This window comes from Aethalodelphis obliquidens, unplaced genomic scaffold (assembly GCF_003676395.1).
Source record: "Aethalodelphis obliquidens isolate GAN/ISIS:26980383/991018 unplaced genomic scaffold, ASM367639v1 scaffold12, whole genome shotgun sequence".
Taxonomy (NCBI): Eukaryota; Metazoa; Chordata; class Mammalia; order Artiodactyla; family Delphinidae; genus Aethalodelphis; species Aethalodelphis obliquidens.
The window spans coordinates 17,061,843-17,077,047 of NW_020837956.1; the positions used below are offsets into that span (position 1 = coordinate 17,061,843).

General features: G+C 40.4%; 1 protein-coding gene across 2 annotated transcripts in view; it reads right to left on the reverse strand.

The window, feature by feature from the left end:
* RASGRP3 (RAS guanyl releasing protein 3) overlaps positions 1–15,205 on the reverse strand; it is a 104,003-nt gene that overhangs the window by 26,127 nt on the left and 62,671 nt on the right. For both annotated transcript variants that reach the window (XM_027113411.1, XM_027113412.1), the window contains 8 exons: positions 14,777–14,968; positions 13,661–13,763; positions 11,768–11,830; positions 11,099–11,230; positions 9,519–9,666; positions 7,888–8,061; positions 7,387–7,503; positions 5,130–5,405 (listed from right to left, as the gene is read on the reverse strand). In XM_027113411.1, coding sequence (XP_026969212.1) covers positions 5,130–5,405; positions 7,387–7,503; positions 7,888–8,061; positions 9,519–9,666; positions 11,099–11,230; positions 11,768–11,830; positions 13,661–13,763; positions 14,777–14,846 — 1,083 coding nt within the window. In that variant the 5' untranslated portion in view covers positions 14,847–14,968. The remainder of the gene's footprint in view (positions 1–5,129; positions 5,406–7,386; positions 7,504–7,887; positions 8,062–9,518; positions 9,667–11,098; positions 11,231–11,767; positions 11,831–13,660; positions 13,764–14,776; positions 14,969–15,205) is intronic.

Below are 15,205 nucleotides of genomic sequence, written 5' to 3' on the forward strand. Positions count from 1 at the left end.
CAGATCATGAAAATCATGCTCACAAAGAATGCACACTGTATCCACCTTCCTCTGAACAGCAGTCACTTCTACGTCCGGGGCCCTGCCTTTTTTCAGGAGAGGAACTGTCCCCACGTCACAAACAAATGCTTTGAGGAACCAGTCCACCATATAAAAGAGTGAAGGGAGATGCATGAAAGGGATATTGTGATAGAGACATTGGTATAACAATGTATTTGGTAAAAGAGTTTTGCAGATATGATTAACTTGGGGATCTCTCCTCATAGCTCAACAATAAGAAAAATTTGTGCTGATAAGTGGAATTTGACACTGGATCTCTGGGTTAGGGAAGCAATAGGGGAAGGTGTGATCACTGATAAATGGGAGATAGCCACTACTCATCTAAGGCAAATTGTTGTCAGTTTGATGACAATTGCCACATCTAATTTGTCAAGAGAAGTCAGAAATCTAGAGTTTTATATAAAAAATCCTCATTTTTAAGCACTGGCAACTAATAACAGATTTTTTTTTATGATTCCATGTGGGCCAAATAAAACACATCTGCCATGGGCAGTTGCCCACTGTTTTGTAAATTCCACAACAGAAGACTTTACTGGTCTCTAAGCTTCATAAAAGGAGACAGTACATTTGTAATCCCACCTCTATAATCCCAGTCCTAGTTTGCTATCTTGCACTGTGAATGTGACATAGACAGAAAACTGACTGACTTCTTCCTTTTGACTTCCTTGTTGTCAGGAGTTAATCTGGGCTTTGATGAGTATGTTCTTGTCCTCCTGACTCTTCCTCTGATGACAGCACTGGCATCTGCTGGAAAGGAGATGCCAGCAGTGCAAGAACATCCAACCAGAAACCCAAATAAGCCACACACTAAATAGGGGAGATGCTCTTTCAAAAGACACAGAACATCCCTGAGTATTTTCATACGTCACATGGACAGATATCTGACACTATGATGGAAATATTTTTGTTGTCTCCCAATGTTTGCTCTCCATTTATTAGTGGTCAAATGAACCTAGGCAAGTCATTAATCTTCTTGAGTCTGTCTCTTGAGCTGTAAAATGGGAATCATCAATAATAGCTCCCTCCCAGGATTGTTGTGAGGATTAAATGAGCTAATGGTGTCCAATGGGATTTGTTTAGAGGGCCACACAGATGGGAACTGCAGGGTTTGGCTCCCAATCAGTGCAGCAGCCAAATGCCACTGTGCTCATCCACGAGTGCAGAGCCACCTTCTGGGTTAACTCTAGCCATCTCTCTGCTTTCCAAGCTGCGATCCTACTTGCTTTCTCGGATCTCCTCTGGGCCTTACGGCCCTGCACAAAGTGATCTGTTCTACTTCCTACACACCTTTTAAATAATATAGGCAGCTTGTCAATGGGGTTTCAAAAATATTTATTTGTGTCTAACATATCTTAAGCTTGTTTGTTTCTAAAAAATGTTCTGAGTCACTGTTTCAGGTTGTTGCTTTTACATCCAAGCCTATCAGCAAAGATGGCTGTGGATTTAGTCTGCACCTCAGGACCGACATTGTCTTGACTGGAGAATTGTAAAATAACACACACTTGGTCATCAAACTATCTCCATTCACCATTTTTGCAATTCTTCCTCTTCCTCCTCCTCTTCTTCTTTCTTCTTTCTTCTTCTTCTTCTTCGATTGTAAAAATACAGGGGCTTTCCAGTAATTTGCATATACTCAGAATGGTAAATGTAACTGATAGATCTAAAAATACTATGAAAAAAATCAGACTATTTTGTATACCATGAAACAAGAAGCATCAGTTTAAAAGCTCCTGGTTACATGAATTGGGATCACAGTGGAAAATGTTTTCTCCAGATCTTCCCTAAAAAGGGGAACAATACAAATCCCAACAGTTTGGCGGTGTGGTCCTCTTTCCTTCATGTGCCCAGTACTGTTCAGGGGGCTCAGATTACAATGATAAAAATGGCAAACATAGTCCCTGCTCGCATAGATTTCATTTTGTAATTAACTCTTTCTTTACACACCCATGAAGAGGGAGAGAGATTATTTAATTTTCACAGATGCAAAATAAAGTAAATGTCAGCAATATTCCCACATTACAGAGTAAATGTCCATCAGAGAGAGAAAGAGAGACACACACAAACTGGGATTCAGAAGTTGGCTATTTGCAAGCCTTTTGTCCGTTATGAATCGCAGCTTCTTCATTTCTAAAATAGGAAGGGGCAGGGGTGATGTTACACCCTCTGACCTGCCCAGGCTACATCACAGGGTGTGTGTGTGAGAATCTACTGAGGAAATGTATGTGAAAAGTGCTGTGAAAACTGTAATCAACTATTACAGAAAGTTCAAGCATTGCTATACAGCCTACTGCACAGAGCAGGCATTTAGCAATTGTTCATTAACTTAAGAGTTCTCATTTTCTTTCTTCCAGGGCTCTCAATCATATATCAGCTTCCTCACCTGGGACCATGTTTAGAAGCAGTCACTTCAGGCAGAAACTTGACCTAGAGTCTTGGAGCAAAAAGGATCATCCCTTCAATGCTGTGCTTAATAAGAATGACCTCACATGCATTTGGGCAGCTGCAGTCAACGTATGGTTCTAATCTCAACATGTATGTGGTTCATGAAATGCTCACTGGGCTCCAGTGAACACCTCCTGGGAGTCTCCTCCATCCTCATTCTGAGGAGATTAATCTGCCTAGGGCCAGGAAGAATGAATGCACCGAACTTTCTCCTTGGTTGTGGGGAGAGAGGAAGGCTTTTGGCTTTAAATAGAAACTGGCTTGACAATTGTGCTCATCTGCGGAACTGTGCTATCCTGATGAGCCACTGGGCCGGAACCACAGAATTAGGTTGACATTTGGTTCCTTAGTCCCAAGGCTCCACCATTCCTTACATCTAGCACCACAGAAGTTTAGAGCTGGATGAGATCTTACAAATGAGCACAAAACCCTTTAGGAAAAATCCAAAGTCAAGACTAGTTAGCAAGGAGACAAAGCTAAGTAACTGCAGAGGCAGGACAAAAAGTTATGTCTCCCATCTGAGACTCTTGCCATTATATTACACTATACTATACAATGCTGCTGTGACTAAATATGGTGCTTGGTGGCTTCTAAATTTTCCTTCAATTCCTGAGAGAGAGAGAGAGAGAGAGAGAGAGAGAGAGAGAGAGATACACAGAGAGACTGAGAGATTGAGTCTTTTTCTTTTTTCTTTTGTTTCCAGCAAAAATGAATTATTTCTTAGCTTTTACTTCTGGAGTTCAGATTTTCCATTTGCAGCCCCAAAATTTCATTCCAAATCCTTTAGTATTTCTCAAATATCTGTCCTGATGTTGCCTGCTGCATTTACAATTCAAATTTCTTTTCCCTACTCCATCATTATTTTTTATCCAGATGAGGAATTGCCCAGCATAGGCAGCTGCTCATGAAGTTCTCCCCCAGCTCATGCAGGCAGCCTGAGCACAGACACTTGGAGCCTAGGCTACCCCCTGAGACTGGTCTTCAGACATCACCTGTGGCTGTGGGGTTACAGTCTGATTGGGGCTGCAACTCTGGTCACTTATTCATGGAAACAGATTTACATGGCAAATGGTTAATAAAGGCAGCTGCCTGGATTATTGTGAGGTTCCCCCACCCTAACAGAGAATGTCTGGGTATTTACTATTTGTTACACAAACTCAACCCCAAGAGATTTGTGCTTCTGTGTGTTGGCTACTTCTGCTTTATACTAAGAATGCAGCTACCATTATTGCCTACACCTAGGGGTTCTCTTCCTTGGTAAACAATTCTGTGTTCTAGGAACAGTTTGTGAGAAGGTCTAGGAACTGCACTCTTATCCCAATGCAGCAGTCCTAGAGGATTTAGCTCTTTGGAGTTCCAGAGGGCTTCTTGTTTTCATTCCCCATGGCTGCTGGAGGAAAGTAGTCAATTCGGTATTGCAGCCAAGTTTCAGATGCTACAGTGTCAAAAACCCAAACAAGGACGTTGCTCCTCCACTTGTTTAAGCAAGGGTGAGAGAATTTGCTTATGCCTCTTTCCCCCTGACAAAGAAGCAGCCAATGGGAAATGTTCTCTACTATACACCTGTGTGTCTAAAAGTGCTAGGACCTAGAGACCAGTTAATGGTGCGTGCCGCCAAGGCCAAAACGTATGAGCAGTAGGTGAATTTCTTCCAACCCACTCCTAAATACAGCACCCAGTTCATCTGCTGAGTTCCTAAATATGCCAGGTATTGGGTGGGCCAAAAAGTTATTTCAGGTTTTTCCGTTAAGATGTTATGCAATACTATGAGATTACTATGAGAGGTACTGGGGACGGGCGATGTATAAGGCAGGTAAATAGAAAAAAAATCTAATGTCAAGTGATACCTCCTATAGATAAGAAAGTACAAGGGCAACACATGTGACAGATGCCTTACTGCTTTGGAAGGAAACAGAGAATGCTCCAGAAAGATAGAGGCTTTTGAATTTAAGCTAGTCATGGTGGGGTTGGGGGGTGGGTAAGGAAGGAATTTTCCAAGAAAATGCAAAGCCAGAAAGTAGAAGGCAGCAATTTGTGGTGGAAAGTATAAGTCCCACATTCCTCAAAGGCAGGTGTAATGCGGGATCAGGTGATGACAAACGAGGAGAAACTGATAGTCAGAAAACAAGTCGTGAAGGGCTCCAGTGGCAGACTGGGACCTGTATCTGGTGGCTTGCGGAGGTTGGTGGGGGTAATGGGGAGGGAGATCTCAGAGGAGGTCCCCGCATTACTCCAGGCTTCAACTACAGCAGTGCAGTGAGGATCAAGAGAAGCCGATGAGTTGAGGGCATAGAGAAGGAGGTGATGAATTAGATGAGTGTGATGAGGCACTGAGGACAGGGCTGGAGGGCCTCTCTAAGAACTGCAGAAGCCAGAGCCGTGGAGGCTGAGACTGGGACCCTCAAAGCAAAGGGAACTTTCTTTGCTCGGAGATTGGTGTCTCAAGTCACTTGGGTTACAGGTGTGTCTCCCTCCCTTCATCCTTTGAGATTTCTTCCCATCTACTGACCCTGAATTCAATACCTCCCCCACCCCCATTGTGAATTGCTGGCATGGATCTTCCTGCATACCCTGGGAAGTGAGGTGCAGGAGAGTTATTAGCACAAACTCAAGTCCGTTGGACTCACCGTGAGCAAGTTGATCAAATCCAGGTTGGGTTCCAAGTGGTGAGAGGCATTCTGTAGGGAGACCAGTTCACTCAAGGTAACGGAGAGCTGGTGCATTTTCACAATGTTCACTTTGTTCTCCTCCATCCAGTCTGGGAAAATGACATGGACTGCTATCAAGTCTTTCAAGTGGACGCCAAGGATTGGGATTTTGAAGCCATCACAGTCGGCAAAGGCCTTGCGGTAATTACAGTAATTGCCATTGGAGGAGACCAGCTCCGTCATTTCATTCCAGTTCTGGGAACAGATGGAAAAGTAGTATTTTCAAACAGCCTTCCCTTCTGCCCACCCTCAGGCCCAACAGTGTGTGGCTAGGAAATTCCTCGCCTACTGAAAGAAGTATCAATTGCACCAACGTTGATGCAGGGAAATATTAACCAGGGAAAAGAAAGTTAGAAAAATGTGCTAGGCTTGGCTATGAGTTGGACAGCCTGTTCCATTCTGCGTCAAAAGAGAAATAGCCCACAACTCTGCCTACCTACTAGGGGTGTTGAGATGTTAAATAGCATCATGTATATATAAGTATTTTGTAATTCATGGAAATATTACAATCCACAAATACAAGCATGTATTGTATTGAAGTATGTAGTATATTAAAATTTCCTAGTTGTTCCAAGAAAGTTGCATTCAAGATATAACTTGAAGGGGCCAGTATGGGGTAGGAACAGTCATACTGATGTGTGAGATAGCTGTGGTTTTGGACTCTGCCACTAACTAGGAGGGTGACCTTAAGCAAGTCACTTCACTTTTGGGGACCTCAGTTTTCTTTTCTGTAAGAAAGGGGAGTTCAAATAAATAATTTGTGAAGACACACTGGTGGTTGCAAGCTTCTATGAGCCTCCACTGAATTCTTATTCTTTACAACATTTAAAATATGTTTTGCTCTTTACTGGAAATTCATTACTAATCTAAAGGAAAATGAAACACATAATGAGCCCCATTATACTTGGAAAGGGTGCAGTGTTTGAGGTCACTCAGCAGTGCTTCTGTGGTTTATATTCTCCTGTTTATATGCACAAGCTATTGTTGGTTGCCTAACGGCAGCCATACCTTCCTAATAGACCCATGTGTCTACTTTTGATCAGTCTACTCTTTCCCGTGTGTCTCGGATGACGCTGTTTCCGTGCCCAGATCCAAGGATGGGTTCTGATCTACCATCTTCATAATTCCATCCCTCTGGTTTGTGATTGGTTCAGGAACACAGAGTTAAGCCAATCAGTACATTGTATTCCTCTGGATACTGTTATTGGCCCAGGGGTGGGCATGTGATTTGAGATGGTCCAATCTGTCTAAAAAAGAAGGTCTTTTATTCCATGGGTGCAGAGCTGAAGAGAGGTTTTCCCTATCTCCAACTTCCATAAACAAGAAAGCATAATTTTCCCGTTGCTGCAGACAGCCCAATCAGGAGGGAAACCAATCCGATGAAAAACAAAAACTAAAACAAAAACCTCATACTCAGAGGAATACAGAGCAACTGAGCCAGAGCTCTGATCAGACCATGCCTGGACTTGGTCTTGCCTCTGGACTTTCAGGTATGTGAGACGATCCATTTCCTTATTGTTTAAGCAATTCCAAGATTTTTTTTTTTTAACTTACAGCTGAAAGTGTCCTTACTGATATAACAAAGTACACGCTTACAAGGAAATCTTTTCATAAGGACGAAATGTTCTTTTTTGCTCAATAAGGAAAAATATTATTGTAGTCTGGAAATAAATATGGCAGAAAAAGTTCAGTTTGGGAAACAATCATTGCTTAAATTTTTTTTTTTAATCCCTGAAAACTGAGCTATAAATCTGAGGGCTTTCTATACAAAAGATTTCTTTCTGCCTCCCCTTCCTTTGTGTCTTCCACCGTGTTGAACACAGTACTATGAAGAGAGCAGGTGTTCAATGACTTCATTTGAGGACGGGACGGTAGGAATGATTTCTGTCATATTTGCCTTGTAACCCCCATGTATTTCACAATGCCTATCACATAGTAAGCACCAAACACATATTTTTTGAATATTTACAACTGCAGTATGTTAACAGTGTTCAAAGCATTCCTATTAGGACACTTGTTGCCACCTCTAATCTGTTTTTCCAGGTGGTATGGCTGTAACCTCCTATTGTCTAAGAAGAAAACTTTCCCCTTCTGAGTGACATTTGTTAGGATCATCCTACCCCCAAACAATTTACAAACAAACTTTCTACTTGGGTTATGATCTGATCCACTGTACCTTTGTAACTTCTGAAGAAAGATGAGAATGGGTCTCTTTGAGCCGGGAAATGGAACTATGACTAAGGCCTCCTACCACTGCCATCAGGGTGTTAAAATTTTTGAGCTGAAGGAGCTTCTGCAATAGAAAAGGTTAACTTCAATACTTAGTAACAATTTTTGAATTATTCTGACCTTTTTGAGGTACAGATGAAGTCCTACAATTTAACAACAAGGATGTAGGGAAAATAGTATCAATTCAAAATGAAGTACAAATGAAATCCACTAGAAAAATATATCAATCATTACACAGAAAAATAGCTACATTAAATGCTTCCAAATACGGCCAATTAAAAGCAACCTTCTTGCATGAGAGAAGTATATTTGCTCATTAGACATTTATGGGTATTTTAATTGGCTTTTATATTGTGAACCCCAAATTTTTTCAACGACTTTTCTCAGTAGAGAGAATGAATATCTAGAATCCTTTGAGAATCCCAGTCTAATTAACAGACATACATACCTTGGCAACATTGATAAACTTTGTGATGACTTCTGCCCTTTGCTGAGGGGTTGGTTTGCTTAGAACCATCAACTGGACCCACTTAGAGATTCCATTAAATAAAGCAATAGATCTCTCCAAGGTTGGGTTATTCTCCAGGCAGCCATGGATGACATAGCTTTGGTAATCAGTGAACTAGTAAAGGAAGATTCAGAGACTCTGAATTATAATGGAGTCTTTGAAAAAATTATAAATTAGAATGTTGCATGGAAGGGGTGAGATAATGTTTCACAACAGCTTAACGATTTCTTTCATTTCACATTTATAATGGCATCTTACAAGTTTGAATATATCTGCATCTTTAACATGTTATTTTGCTGCATTTCACTCTTCCACACCCAGATGCACACTTATTACACACCACAGTGTTGATGGGAGGAGGAAGGGACAAGACTCAAAGTCATATTCCAGTGAGTCCAAAATTTGCTGGATTATAAGATCCACCTGGGGCATTTGCAAAAATACTGGTTTGGGGGAACATGTCAGACCTAAAGGATCACTGTTCCAGAGGAATAACCTAAGAATCTCCATTTTTCACCCACTACTGGTGATTCCAATGGTCAGGCAAGTTCGAGATACAATGGCATACATTAAAGAAGAGGAAATGAATATAAATATTATAATTTCAAGTCAGAATAAGTTTGCAATGTGTTTTCAAGAAGAAAAGAGAAAAAACAGAAATTGAGTAAGGCTGCTCTTTGGCAAAACTGACACATTTTCAGGAAGTCAGCATGGATGTCATCAGATACATATGAGCCTCCTACCATAGAAACAGAGCAGGGGATTCCCTCTCATGGCCTGCCTGTGGGGAATCAAAAGGTCCTCTCCAAGTAGGGTTACTTAGTGAAAAGAATCAGTCTTTCAGAAATCCATACTTCTAACCTCATGTTCTTCTTTGCAAGCAATAACGTAATTCATTCTTTGGCATCTTGGAAAAGAAGGAGTGACTTCCCCAGAGCTTGGTTAGACAAAGACAAAGGCTGTTTGTGAACCATTGTGGAAATATCATAACAAATGGATAGTGAGTAGGTGGCTAGGAAGAGATCACAGTCAGGGGGAAGAAAAGGGATGCAGAGGAAGAACTCTATCAAGACAGAGTAGGAAAGAAAAATTTAATCCAGGATATCCATCCCTGCGAAAGAAACAACCTGATGTTGAGATTCTCCTGAAAGCTTACAATTCCTATTTTCAACCTATATCCATAATCAGGTATTTATACATATCCCAACCTAAATAAATATTTCTTCTCCCAAAATGAAGGGCCCAGCTAAACATGTTCACTTGGGAGAAGTCAACAGAGCTAAATAAACCTTGAATGGTTAAATCTCCACTGAATATTTAGAAAATCATGCTTTAATCCTATGAAAGGAGACATTGAAAATAGCAACAGAAATATAGCTCCTGAGCCATAAAATAAAGACAGGATAATATTTATCTTTGGTTAAAAGGGATTGTTCCTGTGAGTTAAGGGCACTTTTCCAGTGGAGCACAGTGACAGAGGCTGCCAACACTTCAGAGTATGAAAATGCAGCTCTTGGTAAAGTTGGCATGGTGGTTGTTATCCTTGGAAGAATAAGTGTCCAGTTTCTTACTGAGATCCTTCTAAAAGATTTATGCTCCAGAAAAGTGAGGTGCTCAGCCAATTCAATGGGCTCCAGATGGTCAAAGAGCAGACAGGCTTTTCCCTTCTTGGATACTTTTTTCCTCTGTGTGACTCTTCTCATCCAGTCATAGGAAGGACTATAAAAGAAGAGTGAGTCTGGTCAATGTGCTGAAAGCTCATTTCACTCGATGGAAGTTATTAACCTACTGACTGTGTAACTCTTGGCCTGCTTCCAGGGGCTTGTGCAAAATACACGCCCAGTCCTTCATATTTGAAGAGAAAACCACTGACCCATTGCCAATAGAATATAAACTTCGAGTTGTTTTTCCATACAGGGTAGGTTTGCACTGATTCATCCAGAATCCCTTACTTGGTCTCTCCTGTGACCAGTAAGGTTTGGATCATGAGGGAGAGGTTAGGGCTAGGTATATAAATTTTGGAGTTTATCAATATATAGGTGGTGATGGAAACCATCAAAAGCTGGTTCTCACACTTCAGCAACATATGGATTTTTTGAAAAGCTTGTTATAAAGACAGAGACCTAGACCTCACTACCAGAGATTCTGATTTACTAGGAATGAATAATCTGAATAATCTGTATTTTTTAGTATAAACATTTATCAAACTCTTAGATGTCCCAGGCACCACTATAATCACAAGTATTAACTCATTAGATCTTCACAACAACTCTACCAGGTATTACTACTATTACTCCCATTTTATAGATGAGAAAATATAGGCACAGAGAGATTAAAATTTTACCCAAGATCACACAGCTAGTAAGTAGAGGAGTCAGGCTGAATAATCCTTATTTTTAACAACATCCCTAATAACTCCTGGATCACTCACCGTTGATCACTCTTGAAGAAGTATTCTAGGAAAAGAGACTAGAGTATGAATGCCTAGGACACAAGAGCACATATTTGCAATATGGCTAACCATACTCACAGGCCTAAAATAGTTTTGTCTACAAAGTTAGCTAGTCAATATAAAATGCTAGCCTAATTAGCACCAAGTTCCTAATCCCTGAGCTAACGAGTTCATGGCACAACTATGGTCAACATTTGTACAGCCTCAGGCTGACCTCAGAGCATCTCAAACTTGAATGATCATATGAATCAGCTGGGGATCTTATTACAATGCAGTTTCCAGTTCAGCAGGTTTAGGGTGGGGCCTGAGATTCTGCACTTCTGTTGAGCTCCCAGGTGATGCCAATGTTGCTGACCCACAGACCACACTGTGAGTGGCAAGGGTATAGGAGACTAGATTCAGTAACCGAGTACTGAGCATCTGTTATGTGCCAAATGCGTTCACATATTATCTCAGGTATTCATTGGATGCTCATAATACCCCATGAGAAAGTACAATCCCCATTCTACAAATACAGAAATTGAAGCTTGGAGAGAGAAACTCTGTCCGATGGGACTGTGCTCATTGCATCAAAGCTTTCCTCAGAGAAGCACACCTTGATTCTGAAATGGTATGGATGGAGGTCAAGTGGGGTCATCACTACCCCCTCCCTCAAACAGTGGACTCATCTTGTTTGAAAGAAGCTTGTGCCACTCTTACATGCTGGATATGTCGATGAGGCTGACGTGTTTCTCATATCCTAGTTGACTAGCTACTTCCCGGAATTCCTCAGTCATACGGATCAAACCGAGGTCCAAATTAAACTCTGCGGGAAACTTCAGAATCCAGTACCTGAAAGGCATCAAGTATTTTTGACAACTGGAAGATTTCAAGCTAGACCTCTATGGAAACCATGGTATCATTTTACAGATTACATTTAACAATGCATCAAGACCACATGCCAAATTAGCAATCTCCCATCCCTTATCCATCACATTGAATCTCCCTCTTCCCTCCTTTAATCAAGGACTCAAATCCACTACTCCCACCCTGAGCCTTTCTTTCTCTCTCTTCAGAACCACTGCTGAGAAGAAACCCTTATCCCAATTCATGGCAAGTAGGTGGGAATGTGTATGGTGAGGGAGTAGAAAAAAAATGAATGTACTCTTTCTAAGAGCTGCTTTCATTCCCTAATCACATTGACCACTGCTTGATCTACAGTCCAAAAGAAAGATGAATTCTACTCCCAGGAACAGTTTTAATAAAATCAATAAAAGGGGGACTTGAGTCGATTCTATTGTCAGACTAGGTCTGTTGTATGGTGAAAAGGAAACTGTCAACAATCGCAGAACTAGAAACCACAAGACAATTAAATTCGTAAATATTTACCTCATGAAGTAACAGATCTTTAATCGAAATTCATCACAGCTTTCTCCACTGGCATTTCGATACGTACACTAGTTAAAGAAAAATCCTTGCACGTTGTTTCCTTTGCACAGACCTGCAGCTGTTTGATCAATTTACATGAATTACTAATAAGAGGGCCGTACTAGGAATATTAGGGTTATGTGTACCTTCAAATGGAGAGAAAAGTGTGTTCTGATGACATCAGTGCTAAATAATTGACACAATGTATTATTGCTCTGGGATGTATTGTTTTGGTCTGGAAGAGAAGCCATTTATAAAATTAGTTTTACCTTTCTGAGCACTTACCAAGTGATGACTGTCAGCTGTAATTACAAATATACTACCAACTATAGATGATTTAAAATCAATAGTACATAAAAGCACCATTTTAGCCAAAAAGATTTTATATATAGGATTAATGCTTTATATAAGTACTCTAATTTCTTTAGTATTTGAAAATGTCATTTTTGGGTATATTAATACACATGTTGTGTTGTGATTTAGTTTCAAGTCTATTTAGTCATACTCTTTTTAACTAACATATATTGAGCTCCTACTATATGCCAGGCACCATGGATATGCAGTGAGCAAGGAATCCAAAGGGAGGAATATCTAAAGAAATGTTAATTCATAGGCAGTTTCAACTTTCATACAATCTGTACTTTCAGATATTAAACTTTACTGTGCCTAAATATCCCTTTCTATTTGTGTTTCATACAGCAGCAGACCTACTAATGATGAGGGTGCTGCTTGTGGGCACATTTCTGGACACTGTTTGGATCCTGAGGCAGGATGGACCAGACTGAGTCAGTTCCCTCCATCCTTCTCTATGTACTGCCTTTCAGTAGTGGGACCTGTGGAATCCTTGGACCACTGGGTACTAGTATCTTGCTCACTTCCAGGGACCTCTGTTCAGGGTGAATGTCCCCTTATCTTCTCTAACATCCCCTTCTGCCCCGAGGTTGGGGGCATGTTGGAAGAAAGAAGTAGAAAATGGAGGAAGCTTGAAGTAAGCAGATGGAAGCCACGCTGGCCCTAATAGTACTCAATGGACCCTCTCCCTCTGAGGCTCCCCTTGTCCTGAAAAGCTTCTCACTCATCTGCAGGACCCCTGGGCTTGCAGCCGGCAAAGACTGTAGGAACCAACATTAGTGGTTATATAATAAACATTAGATCTCGGGGAATAAAACCTCCGTATAAATGTGTGACTATTTTGTAGCCATTTTCAGTCATTTGGCCTTTAACTACCTTTTAGGACTGTACCGTGTACAAAAGTGGTGGACTGCTAAAAGCCCTTATTATAGAATGGGATTTCTAACTATGGATTCTTTTTTTGCTTTTATATCAGAAGAAAATTTAAAATTAATATCAATTAACAAATTGTAATAAACCTGCTAGAATATTCCTTGTGTCTTGCCAGCAAGGGAAGTGTGAAAATTTAGGTGGTGTTTATGCCTGAGCCAGATCATATTATTTTGGCTGGCATTTCCATATGTCTAAACTGTATCCTCTAGGTCCACCATTCTGCATTCCTAAAAGGAATAAGTTAGCTCTTGAATCAGTGTTAAATATTCTTTCATTATACTAACAGCAGAAATATTTAAGACAAGTTAGAAACATTCAGTCTACAGCTCCTGTTTCATTTTATATCTAGTGATTATTTCCAAGCAGAGCCAACACATCCAGATGGATAGTTAACTATTTGGTCAATCATCCAGATGTTTTGTCTAGACATGTATATATATTCACAAAACAGCTGGATAACCGACTGAAGACTGTTTATGCATCTTCATTTACTGGCTGTGGTTAGACACTCTATCTAAATACAGAACTTGATTTATGATTGTAAAAATTACACAGTAGTTGAAAAGATATATGCAGAGAAGTTTTTCTGCCAACTCAGTGGAAGATAAATACCATCGGTGCATAAGTAGAACTATTCTTGGCAAATAACTATTATTCAGCTCTCCATTGTCATCTGTTAAAAAATAAAATAAAATGAGAGGTGAGGAGACGACAGTACATACTACTCTTCTCTTTTTCTAATATCAGTAGAGAAACATCAGTGTCAAAATTTTCTTGTAGACCCCATTATCATTTTCCTCCTACTTCTGCTGGTATTTCCTTGCAAATTAAGTGGGTAGGTCTCACCCTTCCTCTGATGTAAGGTTGCCAAATTTCACAAATAAAAATACATGACACAGTTAAATTTGAATTAAGTAAACCACAAATAATTTTTTAGTATATGTATGTCCCATGCACTATTTAGGACATACTTATACTAAAAATGTGGGTCATCTGCAATTCAAATTTAACTGAGCATCCTGTATTTTATCTGGCAACCCTTTTCTGTCTGGTTTAACTCTTCCTATAACAATCAGTTCAACAAACAACTCCTCTGTGACTCTGTTTGTGCAAGGAATAATCCAAAATGCTGAGGTAGATGAACAACATAAAAGGCATATAACTGTAAGGTCTACAACCTAGTAGGAGATACAAGACATATACACAAAGACAGAATGCAGGAGCTTGGGCAACTCACTCTTGTCTAAGCCAAAAGACCAAGAAATTATCACAGCAGCATATACCACATATCATAAGAAAGTCATAAAGGGCTGTGGGAGAGTGGAGGAAGCAATCAGCATTCCTGACAGGGGAGATTAGGAATGATATTATGAACATCTAGGGTGACATTTGAAATGAGCTCTGAAGTAGAATTTCAGTGAAGTAATATGATAGAGGCATGGAGGTAGAAAGATGTAGGGAATGTTCCAGAAACATTAAGTGAACAGTATGGCTGGGGTATCAGCTGTGGGCAGTAAAGGGAAGGAAATGCAGAGGGCAGTGATACTGGGGAGACAGATTGGGGTCAATCAAAAAGGCCTTAAATACCAAGGTATGGAGATTGAGTTCTGTTCCACGGCAACACCTACATCTAAACAGGGGGAAGTAAGAGTAGCAAGATGTACAGAAGGGAGAAAAGGCTCATACCAAACATCTCAATGCAAGTGCTCAGCAGTTCATCTAATGTTGCCGCTTTCCCAAGTCCACTTGACCCCATGGTTATTTAGCCGTTGTCAAAAAACTAGGGGCATTTTCAACATCATGTAGACCATCTCCATAATCATGCAAACAGGTGATGTTTGTGCCTAGTGGTGGTCTCTGTCCTAGAGTCTCAAGACTCTAAAGAAACAAGAAGAAAAAAATATCAGACTAGAGTTCTGCTATCCGTTAAAGCATGACTTTCCTACCTGAAAAGATAATGACTTTCACTGACTATATTTCTGCAAGAAAAGCATCAAAGTGACAGAGATTGTGTGAACCACCATGATGGTGAAATGCCTGCTAATCTGTTCCTTAGCATGTATGATGCTCTGAAACCATGGAAACGTTCCCTATTAAATACCATCCCATTTAGCA